Here is a 22,702-nt window from a genome sequence, read left to right as displayed (position 1 = left end):
TGGTTCCCTACTAAGCAGGGGGCCCAGCGGACTTGGGGCTCCATTCCAGGACCCTGGGATCATGACCTGAGCTGAAGGCAGATGCACAAATTGTAAAATTTGATTGGAGTTGGAATGGGTATAAATAAAGAGTAAATAGATTTACAGATACGTGAAAGCAGATCAAGAAGAAGATCTGCTCATGTATATTCTCTGCCTTTCTGCCACTATGAATTTCTGCCCTGTAAACCACTTATATGAGTATGCTGCAGAATTTTTGGTAGGCCCAGTGGGATGAGTAACAGATTCCAATTGAAAGGAATAAATAAATAAAGGAATAAAGGAATAAATAAATAAATAAGGGAATCTTAAGTGTTTGACCTTCACCTTTATTTGAAAGAAGGAGCTTCCCTTTATTTCAGTCCAGATAACTATAAGATTTAATGCAGATTATTTTGGTGTATTCTGAACTTTAGAGGTTTAATTCTGGGGCTTTACTCACAAAGACTGCCTGTAATGTGCTTTGGATCAGTTTAAAGTCAGTTCCCTTTTTTACTCTGTAGTGATACTGATACTCATCATCATTCTTTGGAATGGCTCTTTCAGAGTTTCTTTTCAGTCATCAGAGATAATCATGTTCTTTCTAGCCTTACTCAGTATTTTGCTGATATATTTTTAAGATTATATAAATATACTTAATTATTTGGGAATAACTTTAGACTTGAAGGATGTAAAATTAATACAGTCTTTCTTTTTAAAAAAATTTAATTTAAATTCAGTTTAGTTAACATATAATGTGTTATTAGTTTCAGAGATAGAGTTCAGTGATCCATCAATCTTATATAATAATACCCAGTGCTAATTATATCATATGCTCTCATGTGATCTCATGTACATCATGTGATATGCCCATCACTCAGTTATCTCAACCCTCTCCCCTCCAGCAACCCTCAGTTTGTTTCCTGAGATTAAGAGCTTCTTATGGTTTGCTTCCTTCTCTGTTTTTATCTTATTTTATTTTTCTTTCCCTTCTTCTATGTACATCTATTTTGTTTCTTAAATTCCATATCTGAGTGAAATCATACTGTTGTTTGTTTTTCTCTGACCAATGTTGGTAAGCATAATACCTTCTAGTTCCATACATGTCATGGCAGGTGGCAGTATTTCATTTTTTTGATGGCTGAGTAATATTCTTGTGTGTGTGTTTGTGTATGTATACCTTTATACATATATATGTACATTATATAGTCACATATATAATTTTATCCATTCATCTGTTGATGGACACCTGGGCTCTTTCCATATTTTGTCTTTTGTGACATTACTGTTATAAACAGTAAAAATCTATATTTTTGTATAGATTGAATCTATATTTTTGTATCCTTTGGGTAAATACCTCATAATGCAATTGCTGGATCATAGGGTAGTTCTATTTTTAACTTTCTGAGGAAACTCCATACTGTTTTCCAGAGTGGCTACACCAGTTTGCATTCCTACCAACAGTGTAAGAGGGTTTCCTTTTTTCTGCATCCTTGTCAACATTTGTCATTTCCTGAGTTGTTAATTTTTGCCACTCTGACTGGTGTGAGATGGTATCCCATTGTAGTTTTGATTTGTATTTCCACAATGCCAAGTGATGTTAAGCATTTTTTCCACATGTCTGTTAGTTGTTTTGTTAGTACAGTCTCTCTTTATATTCTTTTTTTTTTAAAGATTTTATTTATTTATTTGACAGAGAGAGATCACAAGTAGACAGAGAGGCAGGCAGAGAGAGAGAGAGGGAAGCAGGCTCCCTGCTGAGCAGAGAGCCCGATGCGGGACTCGATCCCAGGACTCTGAGATCATGACCTGAGCTGAAGTCAGCGGCTTAACCCACTGAGCCACCCAGGTGCCCCTCTCTTTATATTCTTATCTAGCTTCACTTACTGCTAACATTTTACATAACCATAATACAGTTATCAAAGCCAGGAAATTAACACTGGTATCGTGCTATTAACTGCAGCTCTTATTCAAATTTCAGCACTTTTTTTCATTGCCTTTTTTCTGCTCCAGGATTCTACATTGTATTTCATTGTTATGTATTTTTAGTCTCCTCTGGCTTTTATTTATCCTTGTCCTTCATGACTTTGACATTTTTGATGAGTAGTGGTCAGTTACTTTATAGAATATCACTATGGTTTTTCATAAGTAGATTGGCAGTAATACTATAGAAGTGCTACTGTGTCCTTGTTAGTGTATGATATTGGGGATTCATGATCTTGGTACATCATTTGATAATACTGAGCTTGCTTCACTTGATTAAGGTGCTCACTGCTGGGTTTCTTCACTTTATTATTATTATTTTTTTAAAAGATTTTATTTATTTATTTGACAGACAGAGATCACAAGTAGGCAGAGAGGCAGGCAGAGAGAGCGGAGGGGGGAAGCAGGCTTCCCCCTGAGCGGAAAACCCCAATGCGATGTGGGGCTCGATCCCAGGACCCTGAGATCATGACCTGAGCTGAAGGCAGAGGCTTTAACCCACTGAGCCACCCAGGCACTCCTGGGTTTCTTCACTTTAAAGTTACTCTTCTTTTTGTAATTAATAAATGTTTTAGAGGGAGATACGTTGAAATTATCTTATTTTTCCTCAACTTTTCATCCACGAATTTTATTATTTATTACTGTGGTCTTTTCCTAAAGATTTTCTCTCATTCCTTCTGCATTTATTAATTGGAATTCCTCTCTAAGGAAGAACTATATCTTCTCCATTCATTTATTAAATTACTGAAATTAATATGGACTCATGGCTATTTATTCAATGGGTTATAATCCAGTACTATCACTATTTTGTTGTTTGAATTGTTCACATTGGCTCCTGTGCCCTTTAAACATGTCTCCGTTTCTTTCTTGAGCATTTCCTTACTTTCTGGTACCACCAGGAGTTCCAGGATCATCTTTTATTTCCCTGTCCTGGTCCTGAAAACTACTGCTCTCCAAGGAACTCTGATTACTTTTATTGGAGAATGGTATTTAGAAATCAATAACAGGGCACTGGATGTGCTTATTGCTACTGGAGTGTCATTGTTTCTAGGCCCTCTCAGCAGACAGATCTGGGAAATATATATGTCTAAAAACTTAGACATATACACATCTCTCTGTTTGTGTGTCTTCCTTTCATATATGCATATATTATACACACAAACTGTGAGTTAATACAAATGCCGTCCAATTGGAATCTGACCGTGTAGTTTCATACTAGCCTTCTCCCCTTTTTTGTAATTTCTTTCTCCCTGCTCTCATTATCTATGGTATTTGTTTAATCCTAGTGTACACCTATAGGAGTTTCAAAATTGTTAGCCTATACCCATGAGAAATGAATTTACTAACTAGTTTGTCTTATTTGTGTATAGAGGATTATATACATTTTGAATTTTTTTACATCTGTTTTCTTTATACAATAAAAAATATATGAGAAGACTTAGGTCATTTGACTAAAATATGCTGTCTATTTTGAGCAATTAGAATTTGATCTAAAGTACAATCCAGAGATAATTGTTTGAATTTACCTCCTCTTATGATTTAATAGTATTTGGTAACTTATTTTGAATTCCAAGTAATTTGAACTCACTGCAAAGTAAAAATTTTCTTATAAAGAACTCATTTGAATTATAAAAACACTGGTCCAAGAATTTGATTTAATTTCTAATGTTCAAAATCTTTTAAGTATTATGCTAATAGAACTTTGAATTATATAACACTGTCAGATAATAATTTACTAAATCTTAAAATGTAGTTACTCTTTCTTCCAGAGTATTAATAGAAATAACGATATTGTGAAGATTGGTTGCTCATTGTCTGAAGTTTGTCCCCATGCCAATTCAGTTTTTGGGAATCTTGATCCAAAGAAGGTGAGCCTATTCTTGGATATAATTATTCCATCTCTCTTGATAGCTTTCTTATGTCTTAGATTTTATAACTGTTGGAATTTTTGATGTATTTGAGAAGAAGAGGCAAATTTTTAGAACTTACGTAAACTGTAGTCATAGTAAATTTATTCTTTCAAAAATACTTATGGACCAGGTACTGTGGTAAGTAGTGAGTATATAGTGGTGAACAAGATAATCCTTGCCTTTGATACTGATTGACAAAAAAAAAAATCTGTAAACATAATCTTTATGGAGATGAGTTTGATGATCTTTTTCTCTTTTTTTTTTAAATTGAGGTATAACTTAAATACAGTAATGTGTTTGTGTCTTAGCTGTACAGCTTCATTATTTTTACATATGAATGCATCTATATAATCACTACCCAGATCGAGATACCGTTTCATCTTCCTGGAAAATTCCTACAGGCTTTTTCTTAGTCAATCCTTGGTCAGTAGTTCTTCTATAAGAGTTAATTATTATTCTGACTTTTGTCACCATATTTTCACTTGCCTGTTCTTAAATCATGCAGTATTTATTCTTTTGTGTGTATCTGGTTTCTTTAGTTCAACAGAATTTCTGAGATTCTTCCATATTATTGTGTGTATTGGTGTATTGGTAGTTTGTTCTTTTTTAAGCTATGCAGATTTCATTGTGTAACTACACCACAGTTTATTGTCCTTCGATGAACATTTGGATTGTTTGCAGTTTTTGGCTGCTGTGAATTAAGCTACTATGAAACACTTATACAGCCTTTTGTTGGATGTATTAACCTAATTCTTTGTAGTATATGTTTAGGAGTAGAATTGCTAAGTCATACAGTAGGCATGTTTTACTTCGGTTATGCTGGCCAAATAGTGTGGCAAAGTATTGAACCAGTTTTCATTCTTACCAGCAAAGGATGATAGTGATGAGGATAGTGATGGGGATTAAATTTTAATTTTAAATTTAAATTAAAATTTAAGGAGGCATTCTAAGGCATACCTCAGAGTGCCTTTTTAAATATTGTGCCATGAATGTCTTGTTTGCGTTACCCAGCTCAAAGCTCTGTTTATTTACTTATTTTATTTTATTTTTTTTATTTACTTAAAAAATTTTTTTTAAAGATTTTGTTTTATTTATTTGACATAGATCACAAGTAGGCAGAGAGGCAGGCAGAGAGAGAGGAAGGAAAGCAGGCTCCCTGCTGAGCAGAGAGCCCAAAGCAGGGCTTAATGCCAGGACCCTGGGAGCTGAAGGCAGAGGCCTTAACCCACAGAGCCACCCAGGCGCCCCTATTTACTTATTTTAAAAAGATTCATTTATTTTTTTGAGAACGAGGGAGCGAGAAAGAGCATTCAAGCACGAGCTGGGGAGGGGCAGAAGGAGAGGGAGAAGCAGACCACCCTGCTCAGCAGGGAGTCCAATGTGGGGCTCTGTCCCAGGACCCCACGGTCATGACATGAGCAGAAGGCAGATGGTCAACCCCCTCAGGCTTCCCAGCTCTGGTTATTTAAATGAAAGGGCTAGGTCTTATATTTTGATATGTAATTAGGTGGTTAAAATAGTGTTTGTAAGATGAACCCATTTGTGTAAATAAAAAACAAATATATCTTAACATATATGTAAAATTAGTGTAAATGTAAAATTATTTTCAGGAGATCCATGTTAAAGAGTATTGGGAAGGAAGTCTTTCTTACTCTTTATCTTTTTGATGCACTTTGATTTTCTTTTAATAATGTGCTTCTATTGGTTTTATTTTAAAGTAATTAAAACCCCAATGGCTTATATAAAAATGTGTGAAAAGAAGAAATTAGAAGGAAAGAATGTAGCTTGGCATTGAACATTAGAATGGATAAGGGAGTGTAATTTGTAAATTTATAGGATTTTTAAAAACATCTTTGTAGCCTCTAATTGTGGTTAGTAGGGTTAGAAATTAAGATATACCCACTTTTCCTCTTTTGAGTACAAAATACTTGCTTTACAAAAATTTTAAGCTAGTTTCAATAATGGATTTCTTATTATAAATGATTACTCAGCCACCTCTGGTTACTTACGAATGCATTATAGTTTGAAAATTTTCCAGGGATTGACTGGTTCTCTTACTCTCATCATGTAGGGGGTAATGGGCTATAAATAGTGAAGTTGTGAGGGGAAAAGATTGAGACCAAGGACAATTGGATTGAATATATAGTTATGCCTGTGTTTTTATTTACTTTTTTTTTTTTTTAAGATTTTATTTATTTACCTGTGAGAGACAGAGAGAGAGAGAGAGAGCATGGACAGAGAGGGAGAGGCAAGGCAGACTCCCTGCTGAGCCGGGTGCCCGATGTGGGACTCAATCCCTGGTTCCCCTGGGATCATGACCTGAGCTGAAGGAGGCACTTAACTGACTGAGCCATACAGGAGCCCCTCTGTGTTTTATTTTATTTTTATTTATTTATTTTTAAAGATTTTATTATTTATTTGACAGACAGAGATCACAAGTAGTCAGAGAGGAAGGCAGAGAGAAAGGAGGAAGCAGGCTCCCTGCTGAGCAGAGAGCCTGATGCCGGGCTCGATCCTGAGACCCTGGGATCATGACCTGAGCCCAAGGCAGAGGCTTAATCCCCTGAGCCACCCAGGTGCCCTTTTTACTTTTATTTTTAAAAAATTTTTTAAAAAAGATTTTATTTATTTATTTGATAGAGAGATCACAAGTAGGCAGAGAGGCGATGGAAGCAGGCTCCCTCTTGAGGAGAGATCCCAGTGTGGGGCTCGATCTCAGGACCCTGAGGCCATGACCTGAGCTGAAGGTAGAGGCTTAACCCACTGAGCCACCCAGGTGCCCCCTCCTCTGTGTTTTAAAGACAAATCTCTTTGGGATAGACTTGTATTTTAATGGTTGTGATTTATTCATACTAACAGAGTCAGGAGCTTCAGATTCTTCAACTTTGTTGAGTGCCAGCTCTATTTCTGGATTTCTAAGTATCCCCACCCCTGCCTAGACAGGGTTGCAGTTATATCCCATTTCTGTCACTTGTCTTATATTGAATTTTTAAATTTATTGATGTATTATTACAAAGTCTTAACTAAAGGTAATGTGACCTTTTGCAGAGTCTGAAATTGATTAGGGCTGTTGATTATCAGCTGTTTTGCTACTGAAACTTTTTGCTTGCTGAAAAATGTAGTTAGATGGTTGGGAGAGTGTACCATGCTATTTGTGCCCTCTCTTGGCCTCCAGTTGTTGAGTGTTAGCTGAGGGAACCAGAGTTAAGTGCTAATTGAACACACATATCCTTTGTAACATTTGCTTTGTTAGATATCCATTGTGTGTCTGAATTGATTTGTACTTGGTTGCTTTGGGGAGTTGAGGATTTTTATATTTAATATATGTATGTCTTTTGCTTCAGAATCTCTGAATTTGTCCTACCTCAAGTGATACACCTAAAAGTAATTTTTATACTTCTCTTAAAGCAGTGTTCCTCAGTCTTTGGTTATGCCCTTCTAAGGCATTTTTCCCCCTAATTCTCCCCTCAAGATTTAATACCACCACAAATATCCTATATATCTGTTTATGTTGTCAGTTAGGTTTGAACTTTGAAGGGATACAAACCATTGTAATATTGAAGACACACCCCACTCCTGAACCAGTTTTCATTCCTTGGGAATAACATTTCCCCCATTGAGAATGTATGATTTAAAGTTGTATCAACCTAGGGTGATTTTGTATCCCCCACTCTCACCCCCAGGTGATATTTGGCGATGTCTAGAGACATTTTTGGCGATGTCTAGAGACATTTTTGGTTGCCACAACTGGAGGGGGTGTTATTGGCATCTTGTAGGTAGAGGCCTGGGGGGATGGTGCTAATTATCTTATAGTGCACAGGACAGAGAGAGCCTCCACCCCATTTCCCTGCCAAAGAATTATCCTGTCTCAAAATGTCAATAGTGCTGAGGTTGAGAAATTGACATAAAGCATGTCAATTTTCCTTTGTTTTTAAAATTAAACATAATTAAAATATAAACAAATGAAAATTCAGTATTAAGGATATTATCAAATTTAATTTTATTCATTTAATAACAGAGCCTTTATATATAAAGTAAAAAGTATAAAAATCTTTCTTGTCTGGTAGGACACATGGATCACACATGCTTGAGAATCAGACTGAAGTGTCATGTACTTGGCATGTTTATATTTTAAGAATAACTAATTGTACTATTTATGTTTTTAGACATTAAAGCAGCATGATTTTAAGACTTTGATGCTTATCCTTTTTTTTTTGAATTTTATTTTTATGTCTTTTCCTCTTTTTATTTTTTTATTTATTTTTTTTTTAGTTCCGTTGGGAAGGCAGAATTGCATTATGGACTCTGAAGTCAGATTGCCTGACTTTGTATCCTGGTTCTGTTGCTTACTGGCTTATGTCTTTGGGTGTATAAATGGTGAAAACAATGTATCTGCCTCATATGGTTGTGATAATAAAATAAGTTATTATATATAAAATGCTTATTGTCAAATAAGTGCTTAATAAATGATAACCATTATTCTGATCTACTTAGTGTGCTTTGAATTATTAAAATGCTAACTAATATTTCTTTTTCTCTTTATAGATTTATGGCGGATTATTTTCTGAAGATAAATGTTGGTACAGATGCAAAGTACTGAAAATCATCAATGATGAAAAGGCAGGAACAAGTGTTCAATTTTTTTTGTTTTGTTTTGTTTTTTGCCCTGAGTAATGATTATTTTGGGTCCAAGAATTGATGCTTATTTAGCTCTTCATTGCTTATACATAGTAGTAATAAGATCTGGTTCAATTGAACTTATAAATTGATTAATCATGTTTTTCCCCCTAGCGAACAGAAAAAATATGAATTAATTTAAAAAATCCAGGTCAGATTCAGGAATATTCTTCTGAATTTAAGTTGTCATATAATCACCGCAGATTGTCCAAGAGTAGATGATATAATTTGTAGATTATGTTTGCTGACCAGTGGTTCTTCATCATCATGTTTGGTTTTTGCTAAGTAACTTTTAAAAGTTGATCCTTTTAAAATTGAGTGGGAAAAGAACATTTGATCTATCCTTAAAAGTCCTTTCTATCTTTTGCTTAGTTGGTTTGCATATGGTTAATGAAGATTGACTTGTTGCTTTTCATACTTTGGTTAAATGTGATGAATTTTCTTTGTGTTTAGCTATTCGAGTTTTTACATTAAGAACGTGAGGGAGATTTTAAGGGAATTTGTGGAGATAAGATTCTGAATACCTGATGGCAATTGTATATAGCAGTTTGTGTAAAAGCATCTCTGTAGGCTTTCCTTTACTGTTTTGTTCCTATATCTGCTTTATAGGACTTAAAATATTTTCTCATGTGTGTATATTTTAAAGATATTTTTTCTTAGGGTAATAAGGAGATGGTGAGATAAAGTAATTCGAGTAACGCTCAGAATAACTTTTTTAAAAAAAATCCATGATTTATTACTGTCCAAGGTAATGGTTTATCTTAGTGAAATAGATCCTTCTTAATTAGACGTTTTCCTCACAATTTGACAACTGAAGATGATATATTGTGTTGGCTTTTGACTTGACTTTAACTTTTTTAAATTAAGGAGCAAGATGGCTTTTGATGTTGGGATAATCTTCTTTTCTTTTTGATTTCCAAATAGATACAGAGCTGAAGGTGAGGGTAACCTTGATTCATTTCCTAGGTTAACACTTGGGTTGGGTTTAATTTTACCCAAGGAAGTTTGATAATTTTGACATTGTTTTCATATTTTACTGTTTCCAATTTGAATTTAGGAATGTTGATTGATTTTAACATTCAAGATAGGAGAGGCCATTAGCTTCATAGGTTTTTGTTTATTTAAATACCAGCTGTTTGAAAAAAAAACAAACCATAATGAGAAATGGTACTATTGGAAATAGTACTGTTGGTAACTAGTTAACTAGTACCAAACAGTGATTACTGGGATCTCATGGACCATGGATTTTCTTTATTTTGAGAATATTGTTGGAGGTCTTGTTTCTAAATACATTTTGTCAATTTGCGGTAAAATGCCCTGAGGTAATTATGGTAATTAACAGAAGGCAGTAAATGGATGGTTTCCTTGGAGATGTTTAATCTAAATTCTGTGTTAGTATTTGTCTCATTTTTTTCCCAGTGTCTGGTGAGATACATTGACTATGGAAATACCGAAATTCTAAATCGATCTGATATAGTTGAGATTCCTTTGGATCTGCAATTTTCTAGTGTTGCCAAAAAATACAGACTTTGGGGACTACACATTCCTTCTGGCCAAGAAGTTACCCAGTTTGATCAGGCAAGTCACAGACTTAAATATTTTTGTTAATGGAAGTGAAGCTCTGTGTTTGAAACAAAATATAAATGTACTTAAATTTTGCTGATCTTCTTTAATATAAAAGCCTGTATAAATTAGAGAAAAATATGAATTGTAGAATAATTAAAAGTAATTATGTAATAATTTAAAAATATGAGTTACATAATGATTCAAAAGCAATTATTTGTGCTCATCTTTGCTAGGTAAACATTCGTGATCAGAGTTGCATGTGTGTATGTATTTGCATAATAAGTGTAAATAATTTCTTCTCATATAAAATCTTAGAAGAACCTCTTATGATGGAAAAAATGATAAATATAATTATTGTTATCTTTTGGTTTTGAGAGAGTATGGTGATCTTTAATCTAGCCCTGGCCATAAATATCACAAAACTGAAATTAGTGGAGTTGTGAATTTATCAGATTTTTAGCATTTTGGCAAGGGTTCAGACTGTTTGGTGTCATAGTTTTCAGTGATTTTCTATTATCTAGATTCGAGTTTGTATCCCTTTCTATTAAATTTTGGATTAGTAACCTAATTCTGCACCATCTGATAATTTTACGGGTAGCCTTATGGGAATTCTACCTCCTTTTAAATATCCTGTGCGATAATGATTTTCTTTTGGTGGGTGTTAATGCTATTGAGATATTATTGATAAGTAATCAGATTTGTATTTTTTTATTTAGCAACTCAAATGACTTATGTGAAAAAATGATTTAATCAATAACTGTGGAATAGTAAAATTCAGAAACATATTTGCCTCTTTTCTGTTTGTTTTGTTTTGAGAATCTTGGAAGTTTGGTGTAGTTTTGTCTGCAGTTTAATTACGTATAAGAAACATTTCTGTACTTAGGACTTAGACCTTCATAAGTATAGAGTAAAGCATAGCTATTATTTTAAAATTATATCCCTAAATTTCTGGTTTAAAATCTGAAGTTTTTTTTATTAATCTAGATGTTTTGACCAAGGTAGAGGATTGTTTTAAATTTCTTGTATGCCTAGAACCCTAGAATGTTAAATTTACTGACCTTAGAATTCCCCTGCTCTCACCTTGTTTTTTTATAAATAAAGAAATTGGGTCTAGAAAAATTAGATGACTAATTATTTAAAGTAATAAAGGTAATTACTGCTGAGTAAGAGTGGAACTCAAGTCTGTTGCTCTTCTCATGGTAAGATGATATAAAATTTATGTTGATTGAAATGAGTATGAATCAAGAATAAAAGGTCATTTTTAAAAGTTAGTTTTGGAACTGAGGAGTGACCTTTAGTTATTGGGAATGTTTTTTAATTTTCATAGATTCTTTACAGGTGGTATTATTTGTATTTGCATGCTTAAGTTCAGTAAAAAGACTGTTAGCAAAATGAATATTTTCTGGAAAAAATAGTTACTCTTGAATGTCTCTGCTTAGGAAGCCCATGTAGCCATTAATTCTCAGCTCAAGGCTTAAATATAATTTCCTATATAAAGTCTTTGCTAATACCCACCATCCATTCCCTTGTAGCTGTTTCAGTCATTCAGTGTATAAGGCATGTAGAATTGCATTTTTTTCCCTTCCCCACAAGATAGTGAGCTTATAGAGATAAGACTTTTAGTAGAGACAATATTTTACTCATTTTTCTATTCTGGATCTCCTCAGTCTTGCCTGTTAGGTGTTAAATGAACATCCAGTTTATCTAGCATTTGAACAAATGAATGAATAGTAGGGATTTAGCTTAAAAGAGAGAGAGAGACAGACACTCTCAGAGGGTGACCTAGGCCCTAAAATACCTTCAGTACATTTTAAACCAACACGTTCATACCCATGTTATAGCACAGTTGAAATTGATACTCTGAATAGTGGTTACAAATGCTGAAGGTCACATGAAGATTTATGACCTAAACGCATTCCTTATTGTAAAAATTTTATGTAGAATCAGGGAATGAGACTAGAGATTGGAATTTGGGTTTAACAGATTAAAGACATTTTAGCCTGTTTTCTAATATATCCAGATAAGATTAGGTAGACTAGGGGCGCCTGGGTGGCTCAGTGGGTTAAGCTGCTGCCTTCGACTCGGGTCATGATCTCGGGGTCCTGGGATCGAGTCCCGCATCGGGCTCTCTGCTCAGCAGGGAGCTTGCTTCCTCCTCTCTCTCTCTGCCTGCCTCTCTGCCTACTTGTGATCTCTCTCTGTCAAATAAATAAATAAAATCTTTAAAAAAAAAAAAAAGATTAGGTAGACTAAAATAGCAAGCAAGTGATGCTTTCTTGGTTTTGAATAAAGCTTACCAGTTTGGGAAACACAATGAGATATGTCTTAGAAAAATGGCATCATCATTTTTAAAAAAAAAAGATTTTATTTTTATTTATTTGACAGAGAAAGAGAGAGATCACAAGTAGGCGCAGAAGCAGGCAGAGGGGGAGGGGGAAGCAGGCTCCCCGCTGAGCAGAGAGCCCGGATGCGGGGTTCAATCCAAGGACCCTGGGACCATGCCCTGAGCCGAAGGCAGAGGCTTAACCCATCCAGGCACCCAGCATCATCATTTTTTAATCATTGAAGGCTCTGTGTTCTAAGACAGTGATCAGATTTATTTTAAAGATAAATCTTATTTAAGCCTTTTAAATACCTATATTTTAAAAATAAATAGATCTCTCTTTCCGGCATGCAAGATTTAATGAGAACTATAATACATTTCTCAACATAAAAATTAAATATTTGACATTTAAGAAAAGAATATATAGAATATATATATATACACTTTTAAAGATTTTATTAATTTATTTGACAGACAGAGATCACAAGTAGGTAGAGAGGCAGGCAAAGAGAAAGGAGGAAGCAGACTCCCTGCTGAGCAGAGAGCCCAATGTGGGGTTCAATCCCAGGACCCTGAGATCAGTACCTGAGCTGAAGGCAGAGGCTTTAACCCACTGAGCCACCCAGGCGCCCCTAGAATATATATTTTTATGGTAAAGTATAATATTAAAAAACCCATGTACTTGGTCATTCTTTTTGTTAATTAGAATTTAAGAGAACTTAGATTTTATTCCAAGTTTAAGATTTTGTTTTTCTGATTCTGTATAATTCAGGGAGAATTTTGTTGAACAACTAAATGTGATTGGTGATCATAACTTAAATGGAATTTGACTTCAGGGAAGAGTCTTAAATATTAGATTTTTGCATAACATTTTAAGCAAGGAGTAGTATACCTTTAGTGCATTCAGCTTTAGGTAATTAGAACTCTTGTAGAAAGTAGATTATTTCCATCTAAATCCCTATGTTGCCCAAAGACAGAGTTTCTCAAAATATTAATAATTTTATATATTCCAGCAATAATTTTCAGACATTGTTATTTCTATTAACATTGGTTAGGAGTAGAAGTTGTACTTGATTTTAGATAGATTTTCAGCATAAAGGTGATGGTGTGAACAAAGGCAAAGGAAAAAAATTAAATTTCTTTAAAATTTACAGCCATTGACAAGTCCTTGACACAGGCAGAGTGTCCTTCTAGGAACTCAGCTGCCTCCATGTTATTAGTCTGACCTCCAAAGTCCTGCAAGTCTCCTTTAACATGTAAAAATTCCTTTGGAAACTTCCTTTATCTCTACCCACCTGTTCTTCCCAAGATATATGTTAGCAGTCATCCTCCAAGAGTATGGCACACTGATAGACATCTGAAGGGTCTCCTGACTAAGTTTTTACTAGACAGTAGCAAATAACCTTTTCCTAACAACAGCTAGCCCCTCAAGATCCTGGAAACTTTGCTTCCAAATCCTTAGACACTTGCACTTTCCCTGACCCCCCTCCCAATTTGAAAGTATAAAATGGGCCACTCCTCATGACCCCAGTGCAGTTCTTTCTGCGCACATATCTTGTCCCTGTGCTTTAATAAACCATTTTTTGCACTGAAGACACCTCAAAAGTTCTTTCTTGATGGTTTGCTCCCAACCAACAATGTCACATCCGTTGAAACCAAAGGTTTTTGTTTGAAAGAGGTTAACCCAAAACCAGATTCTGATTGATCAAAATCTTAATCTGATCTATTTTTATGAATTATATTTTGAGTTTGTTAGTTTTGCTTGCTTGATCTCATTTGTTGGTGATGCCTTCTGAACCATCTTTACTATCTGTATTGGTATTCTTGGTAAATTCAAGCCTCTCATGTGTTTAAGATGTGTGTGTTTAAGAATTTTATGACTTGAAAGATTTATAAAGCCCGTGTTTTTGTAAACTTAAAATACTATGTCATTTTGGTTTGTGGATTAAAAATATATATATATTTTTGAATGGTAAATGATGAGCATTTACAGTTTGCCTTCTGCTCTTACAGATGTACCCTTCTAGGTCCAGGGGTTCTTAACTTGGGGTTAAAATGTATCACAGTGAAATAATTTTCTTTGTAATTCTATGTATTTTTCATTTCATTTATTTATTTAAGTTTTTTGTTCATTTCTTAGAATACGAGCAAGGGGTGGGGAGGGGGAGAGGGAGAGGGAGAACTAGGCTACCCATTGAGCAAGGAGCTGATGCGGGCTCCATTCCAGGACACTGAGATCATGACCTGAGCTAAATGAAGGCAGATGCTTAACTGACTGAGCCACTCAGGCACCCCTATTTTATGCATTTAAAAAACATTTTTCTGAGAAGGATTCTAAAAGTTTTACCAGCCCGATTAAAGGAGCCCATGGCATAGAAAAAGTTAAGAGCTTTAACATAAGTCTCATTTCTACACTTTATAATACTGTATAGTTAAAAAAAGAGAATATAATTACTCCTTACCAATGTTATTTAGTTTCTTGGACCTTGAATTTTTTTTTTTTCTGTCTGTTCTTCCTCCTCCTCTTCTTTGGACTTTGAAATTTTTTTCTTTATCCTCTTTTTTCCCTCTTCCCTTTCTTCCTCCTCTTTTTTATTTAAATGTGGTCAGCTTGTGTATTTGCTAATTTTTAGTTTGGTCTCTTTAAAAAAAATATTTATTTGAGAGACAGAGAGAGAGAACTTAAGCATGGGTAGGAAGGGGTAGAGGGAGAGGGAGAAGTAGGCTAAGTAGGGAGACTGCTGTGGGGCTCATGGGGCTGGATCCCAGGATGCTGGGATCATGACCTGAGCCAAAGGTGGACACTTAACTGACTGAGCCACCCAGGCACCCCTAGTTTGGTCTTTATGCTCTTAGTACCTGGATTATCATTGGTATGGTTTCCTGCTTGTTTTTTTCTCTTCTGATCCTTTCTTACTATAAAACCAGAGTATCTAATTCTTTTTTTTTTTTTTTTTTTAAGATTTTGTTTTTAAGCCCCTAGCATGGGCTCAAACCCCAAACTCTTGAGCTCAAGAGCCAGCCAGGTGCCCCTAACCAGAGTACCTAATTCTGCCTGTAAAACTATTTTTATTTATTTATTTTTAAAAGATTTTATTTATGTATTTGATACACACACACACACACACACACAGAACAAGCACAAGCAGGAGACTGAGAAGCAGGCTCCCCACTGAGCAGGGAGCCCAACATGGGGCTTAATCCCAGGAACCTGGGATCATGATCTGAGTTGAAGGCAGATGCTTAACCAACTGAGCCATCCCAGTGCTCCTATAAAGCTATTTGTAAAGTTTTGTTGAATTTGAGTGCTTTTTTTAGATACCAGAATTAATTTCTATGTGCTGTATTCCTTAAGACACAATTTCATTTCACTGGGACCAAAAATGGTCAACACTTTCTGCTTGGTTTAAAACAGTTATTCTAGGGTATTTAATTGGTACACATTTTAAAATTTATGGATATGGCTGCCTATACAGGTATTAACTCTACTTCTGGAAAAGAAGATTTCTCCTCTAAATGTGTAATTAGAATATATTCATACACATGGAGGAGTATATTTGCTTATAGCCAATAACAAGGTAAGAGTTTTCAGAATGAAGAAGTATGATTGTTTGAAAAACTGGGTAGAAAAAAAATAAGTGAAGAAAGACATGTTGGCGTCGTTGGTTTACATCTTTTTTCCTCCCCCATCTTTCTTAGGGCAGAACCTTTTTGGGGAGCTTGATTTTTGAAAAGGAGATAAAAATGAGAATTAAAGCAACCTATCAAGATGGAACAGTTATTGCTCAGGCTGAGTATGGCAGTGTGGATATAGGGGAGGAGGTGGCTAAGAAAGGATTTGCAGAGAAAAGCAAACTCACTTCCAGCAGTAACACCTGTGAGGAAAAAAAATCAGATCATGGTCAGCTTGTCCTCAGGAACCTCAAAAGCCCTATTCCCTCATGGGGCCATAGATCAAACCAGTCAGCCTTCACCCGGCCAAAGGGGCGCTTAAGTGGGAGGATGACTCTTGACTCGAAGAATGAAAATGATGCAGGAAATCATGTGACATTTCCAAAGTAAGACTGTCGTGGGGTTTTCAGTCAACTAGTTTCTAATTCTTGGTAAAGCTCTTGTCATAGTAGAAGTCAAGCTTTATGTTTTTGGAATCCTCATCTATGTCAGGATTTTGAGGGATGATACTCATTTCTATTTTTCTTAAATGTGTATTCCTCTCAGCTTTTGTAGGAATTTTTCATAGGAGCCATTTTGAAAGAAAAATTATTCCTGTTATTTAAAGTTCACATGCCAGCTCTTCATATTAATTCTTCTGAATATGTTTACCAAAAATATAAAAATACTCCTAAATCTGAATTATCCAGGCACAGCCAGAATTTCAGATAAACTTTGAAGTTTTCCTATTGCTTTAAGAATGTTTTAATGAGTTATAGGGAATTAACTTTCCTTTTTAACAAAAGAGAAACTCTTTGTTCTTCCTGTGGTAACTTCCTGTGATAACTTGATTATTATAAAGGGAATTCACTTTTTAGACAATCTTGAATTATAAGTTTGAAGCAGAAAGCCATGTTTAATGTTTCTAAGTACCAAACCATTTATAAACTTCTGTGTCATGATCCAAGCCATGATGCCATGTCTTGGGTTATGTAGCTGTTTTTGGGATTGTAGAAACAAAACTTGTCAAATAGAGTGGAGTTCATGGGGAGGAGAAATTGGAAGAAACTGATAATGAATCCTTTTTACTGTATTTGCTGGAGTTGATATTGCTATAAGTTGGAATATATTTGAGTGTTGGCAGCATTGTTTTTGAAGTATAATTTTATGAAAACTAGTTTGCATTAAAATATTTTAAAATGTTGAACTAGATAAAGATTTTAAATTATTTTCAAAATTAACTTAAGATATATTCTCAAGATGATTTCGTTTAGATTTATGATCTCTGTCACTCTTAACAGAGTTTGGTTTTTAAAATAAGTGAATTTGTTTTTAATAGGGAAAATTTGACTATTGGAGACTTTAATTTAGGATCTAATGTCAGCCTGGCAAAAATTAAGCAGGACCAGAAACTGATTGAAGAAAATGAAAGGCTTAAAAATGAGAAGGAGGTTCTTCTTGAAAGTTACAAAGCTCTACAATCCAAAGTAGAACAGACTGCCCAGGAGCTGCAGGTATGGTATGTTCACTGGTATAAGGTAAAGAATGACCATCTGGGTGATCTGTATACTCATCTGGGTGATTTGTTTAATTTGCTGGCACTTTTTGTTTTCTTCCCTTTCTCTCCCATCCTCCCTCTTTTCTCCTTTATATTTGTTTACAGATGAAATTTTTTCTTATACTCCAAACTAATCATCTTTGGATTTCTTTGAATGTTTGAAAGATTAATAATCTCTCATTTACATTTCCTTTTATGTTCTTTTAAAAGCTTTTTTTTTTTTTTTAAAGGTTTTATTTGTTTATTTGACAGAGAGAGATCACAAGTAGGCAGAGAGGCAGACAGAGAGAGAGAGGGGGAAGCAGGGTCCCCACTGAGCAGAGAGCCCAATGTGGACCCTGGATCTCAGGACCCTGAGATCATGACCTGAGCCGAAGGCAGAGGTTTAACCCACTGAGCCACCCAGGCGCCCCTCTTTTAAAAGCTTTTAACTGTAGGAAATTTCATACATTGCAGAAGGAGAGAGAGTTGAATAATTAACCTAGTGTATTCATCACCTGGTTTTTACAATTACTAGACACAAGGGCAGTCTTTAGAAAAACAAAACAAAACAAAAAAACTATACCTCCTGAGTTATTTTATTTTATTTTAAGATATTTATTTATTTATTTGTTTGAGAGAGAGAGAGAGAGAGAGAGCGCATGTGTGCACGCGTGTGCACATGAGCAGGGGCAGAGGGGTGGGAGAAGCAGACTCCCCACTGAGTAGAGAGCCTGATGCAGGGCTTAATTCCAGGACCCTAGGATCATGATCTGAGCTGAAGGCACACTCTTAACCAGTTAAGCTACCCTGGTGCCCCAGAGTTATTTTAAAACAAATCCCATTGATAATACTCTACTGTATATGTTTTAGTTAGTGTCTGCCTCTACTAGAATATAACTTTGAAAAAGACAACTGTAATATTATTAATATTTAAAAATTAACAGTAATTCCTTAATATCTTTTAATATCCAGTGTTCAGATTTCCTGGATTGTTCTATGATTGCCCCTTAGCTTCTTCCAGTTGGGATCCTAGTTTAGGCTTGTGCATTGCATTTTGGATGATAAATCTCTTAAATTGCTTAATCTGCATCCTTGTGTTGCTTAAGAGGCTCCTTTATCTGCATATATTTCCTTTTATGGTAGTTAGCTCTCAAGGTTGCTTGGATTCAGGGCATTTACCCCCCCCCCCAAAAATATTGTCTCTTTTTCAAATGTGTGAGTTTTTTCTTACCCTAAATGTGCCACCCTAACACTGTTCTCCAGTGCACCATCACCAACTGGATGTCCCACAATTCATTTGTGATACTAAATACCAGGAGTTGGCACAGACCCCACAAGTTAAGGACTCAGTCTCATAAGACTTCTTCCAGTTCAGATTCCAGCCACCATCAGGTTCCCAGGCTACCTACACTTCTGCCTGTAAATTTGAGAGCTCCTATGATCCCTACTACCTTGTTCAGTAATCCACTAAAACAACTCAAGAACTCAGGAAAGTGCTATACTTATGATTACAATTTTATTATAAAGGATATAATGCAGGAACAACGAAATAAAAGGAAGAGATGCATAGAGGAAGTGAAAGGTGGAGTAGGGGAACTGGGGGTATCTTAGCCTACCACTCTACCAATACATGGATTTGTTCACCAATCTGGAAGCTCCCCAAAACCTACTTATTTGGAGGGTTTTGTTTTGTTGTGTTATGTTTTGTTTTAAATGAAGCTTTTATTAGGTCAGATTGATTAAATCATTGATCATTGATAATTGAACTCGATTTTCAGCCTTTAAATCCATAGGTGGCATTCTCCAGGGAGCTCTGCCTCATAAATCTATAAATCTGGGTACTGTCCATTATAACCTCTTGTTTGTATTTTTAAAGATTTATTTATTTATTTTAGAGAGAGAGGGAGACCGTGCTCTAGGCTGGGGGAGAGGTGAGAAGCGGAGGGAGAGGGGAGAATCCAAGAAGACTCCCTGCTGAGCACCGAGCCCAGTCTCACAACTCTGAGATCATGTCCTGAGCCAAAATCAAGAGTCTGGTTATTTAACTGACTGAGCTACCCAGGCGCCCCATAACTAACCTTTTATCTGGGGACATCCTCCTAAGGATGGGCATTTCAGAGAAGGTCTCTTCTTAGAATACAATCTGTTTCTTTGAGGTCTAGTTCATAAGGAGATTAGTCACCTGCCTTTTATTTTTGTCTCTGGGGGTATTCCCCTGTCCTCTTCCGTGAAGAGTATAAATGGATCACAGGCCATCTACTTTACCTACTCAAGATATAAAATGCTCATTTCCACTTCAGAAAGTTCCTTGTTGCCTCCCGACAGTCTAACCACTTTTCCTCCCACTCAAGGCAACCACTATTCTGATTTATATCACCATAGTTTAGTTTTCCTGGTCCTGTATTTCATAAAAGGAATCCTCTGATACGTGTTCTTTTGTGTCTGGCTTCATTCACTGAACATAATTGTTGTGACATTTATTTATGTTGTGTATATTATGTTTGTTCATTTTTATTACTGAGTAGTAGTCCATTGTAGCAATATACTACAGTTTGTATTTAGGGTGTTTGTTTCTGGTTTTTAGTTGTTAAGAGTAAAGCCATTGTGAATATTTTTGTATGGGTCTTTTGGTGGGTATATACATTCATGTAACTTGGATTAGAGATTCTTTCCTCAGCCATATCCCATCTACTGATAAGTGCATCAAACGTGTTCATCTCTGCTCTAGTGTTTTTGATCTCTCATTGACTTTCTGTTCTTGCATGCTGTCTACTTACTTACATACTAGAGCCCTTAGCATATTAATCATGTCATGTTTAAAATTTCTGGTCTGACAGTTTGAGCATCTATCCATGCCCTGTCTGAGTCTGATTCTTGATTTGTCTCTTCCAAGTGTGTTTTTTTTTTTTTTTTTGTCTTTTAGTATATATTCTCCCTTTCTGCCTTTGCTTATGTGCACACCCTCTCTTTTTCTCTCTCTCTTTCTGTCAAATAAATAAATAAAATCTTAAAAAATATATAGTTTCCCTGAGGTTAGGTCTTGTTAAGAATAGAATACTCTGGTGTAAAATGTTTCCTTTCCCCCTTTCCCTTTTGGAAGCTGGAGGGGATTTTTCTCTTTTATTTCTCTGTGAGAACATGGTAGAGATCCTGGGGGTAAAACTCATAAAACTGGAGGCATCCTGATGACCGGGTCTGCCTGGAGTTTTTAACTGAGTTGTTCACAGTAAGTCTTCAGTGTTGTCATTTGAAGTTGAGGTTTACCTATTTGAGACTGGTTCCCTCAGAGGTTGCTGTTCCTTGTAAGTTGTGAATGGCTTTTGTTTCCCAGTCTCTCCAGTTTTGGGGGTAGTAGTTTGTCCTGTGACCTTATCTTTCTTTCTTTTTTATTTTATTTTTTATTTTTTTATAAATATATAATGTATTATTAGCCCCAGGGGTACAGATCTGTGAATCGCCAGGTTTACACACTTAACAACATTCACCGTAGCACATACTCTCCCCAATATCCATAACCCCACCACCCTCTCCCTCCCCACTCCCCCCAGTCCTCCTCAGTTTGTTTTGTGACATTAAGAATCTCTTATCTTTTGTCTCCCTCTCAATCCCATCTTGTTTCATTTATTCTTTCCTACCCCCCAGACCCCCAACATTGCATCTCCACTTCCTCATATCAGGGAGATGGTATGATAGTTGTCTTTCTCCAATTGACTTATTTCGCTAAGCATAATACCCTCTAGTTCCATCCACATTGTTGCAAATGGCAAGATTTCATTTCATTTCTTTTTTTTTTTTTAAGATTTTATTTATTTATTTGACAGAGAGAAATCACAAGTAGACGGAGAGGCAGGCAGAGAGAGAGAAAGAGGGAAGCAGGCTCCCTGCTGAGCAGAGAGCCCGATGCGGGACTCGATCCCAGGACCCCGAGATCATGACCTGAGCCAAAGGCAGCGGCTTAACCCACTGAGCCACCCAGGCGCCCAAGATTTCATTTCTTTTGATGGCTGCATAGTCCTTCATTGTAGATATATACCACATTTTCTTTATCCATTCATCTGTATTTGGACATCTAGGTTCTTTCCATAGTTTGGTTATTGTGGACATTGCTGCTACAAACATTTGGGTGCACGTGCCCCTTCAGATCACTACGTTTGTATCTTTAGGGTAAATACCCGATAGTGCAGTTGCTGGGTTGTAAGGTAGCTCTATTTTCAACTTTTTGAAGAACCTCCCGGCTGTTTTCCAGAATGGCTGCACCAGCTTGCATTCCCACCAACAGTGTAGGAGGGTTCCCCTTTCTCCGCATCCTCGCCAGCATCTGTCATTTCCTGACTTGTTAATTTTAGCCATTCTGACTGGTGTGAGGTGGTATCTCATTGTGGTTTTGATTTGTATTTCCCTGATGCCGAGTGATGTGGAGCACTTTTTCATGTGTTCTGTTGGCCATCTGGATGTCTTCTTTGCAGAAATGTCTGTTTGTGTCTTCTGCCCATTTCTTGATTGGATTATTTGTTCTTTGGGTGTTGAATTTGCTAAACTCTTTATAGATTTTGGATACTAGCCCTTTATCTGCTATGTCATTTGCAAATATCTTCTCCCATTCTGTCAGTTGTCTTTTGGTTTTGTTAACTGTTTCCTTTGCTGTGCAAAATCTTTTGATCTTGATGAAGTCCCAATAGTTCATTTTTGCCCTTGCTTCTATTGCCTTTGATGATGTTCCTAGGAAGAAGTTGCTGCGGCTGAGGTTGAAGAGGTTGCTGCCTGTGTTCTCCTCAAGGATTTTGATGGATTCCTTTCTCACATTGAGGTCCTTCATCCATTTTGAGTCTATTTTTGTGTGTGGTGTAAGGAAATGGTCCAATTTCATTTTTCTGCGTGTGGCTGTCTAATTTTCCCAACACCATTTGTTGAAGAGGCTGTCTTTTTTCCATTGGACATTCTTTCCTGCTTTGTCGAAGATTAGTTGACCATAGAATTGAGGGTCTATTTCTGGGCTCTCTCTTCTGTTCCATTGATCTACGTGTCTGTTTTTGT

At 35.9% G+C, this 22,702-nt stretch overlaps 1 protein-coding gene across 2 annotated transcripts in view; it reads left to right on the top strand.

Moving 5' to 3' along the window:
• STK31 (serine/threonine kinase 31) overlaps positions 1-22,702 on the top strand; it is an 88,794-nt gene that overhangs the window by 6,398 nt on the left and 59,694 nt on the right. For both annotated transcript variants that reach the window (XM_032305853.1, XM_032305852.1), the window contains exons 4-8: positions 3,771-3,869; positions 8,457-8,531; positions 10,008-10,166; positions 16,177-16,535; positions 17,468-17,642. In XM_032305853.1, the coding sequence (XP_032161744.1) occupies positions 3,771-3,869; positions 8,457-8,531; positions 10,008-10,166; positions 16,177-16,535; positions 17,468-17,642 (867 nt within the window). The remainder of the gene's footprint in view (positions 1-3,770; positions 3,870-8,456; positions 8,532-10,007; positions 10,167-16,176; positions 16,536-17,467; positions 17,643-22,702) is intronic.

The sequence above is a fragment of the Mustela erminea genome, chromosome 11 (genome assembly GCF_009829155.1).
Source record: "Mustela erminea isolate mMusErm1 chromosome 11, mMusErm1.Pri, whole genome shotgun sequence".
In the NCBI taxonomy this organism is placed as follows: domain Eukaryota; kingdom Metazoa; phylum Chordata; class Mammalia; order Carnivora; family Mustelidae; genus Mustela; species Mustela erminea.
Note: the sequence above shows the minus strand (reverse complement) of the source record. Positions and strands in the feature narration are given on the sequence as shown.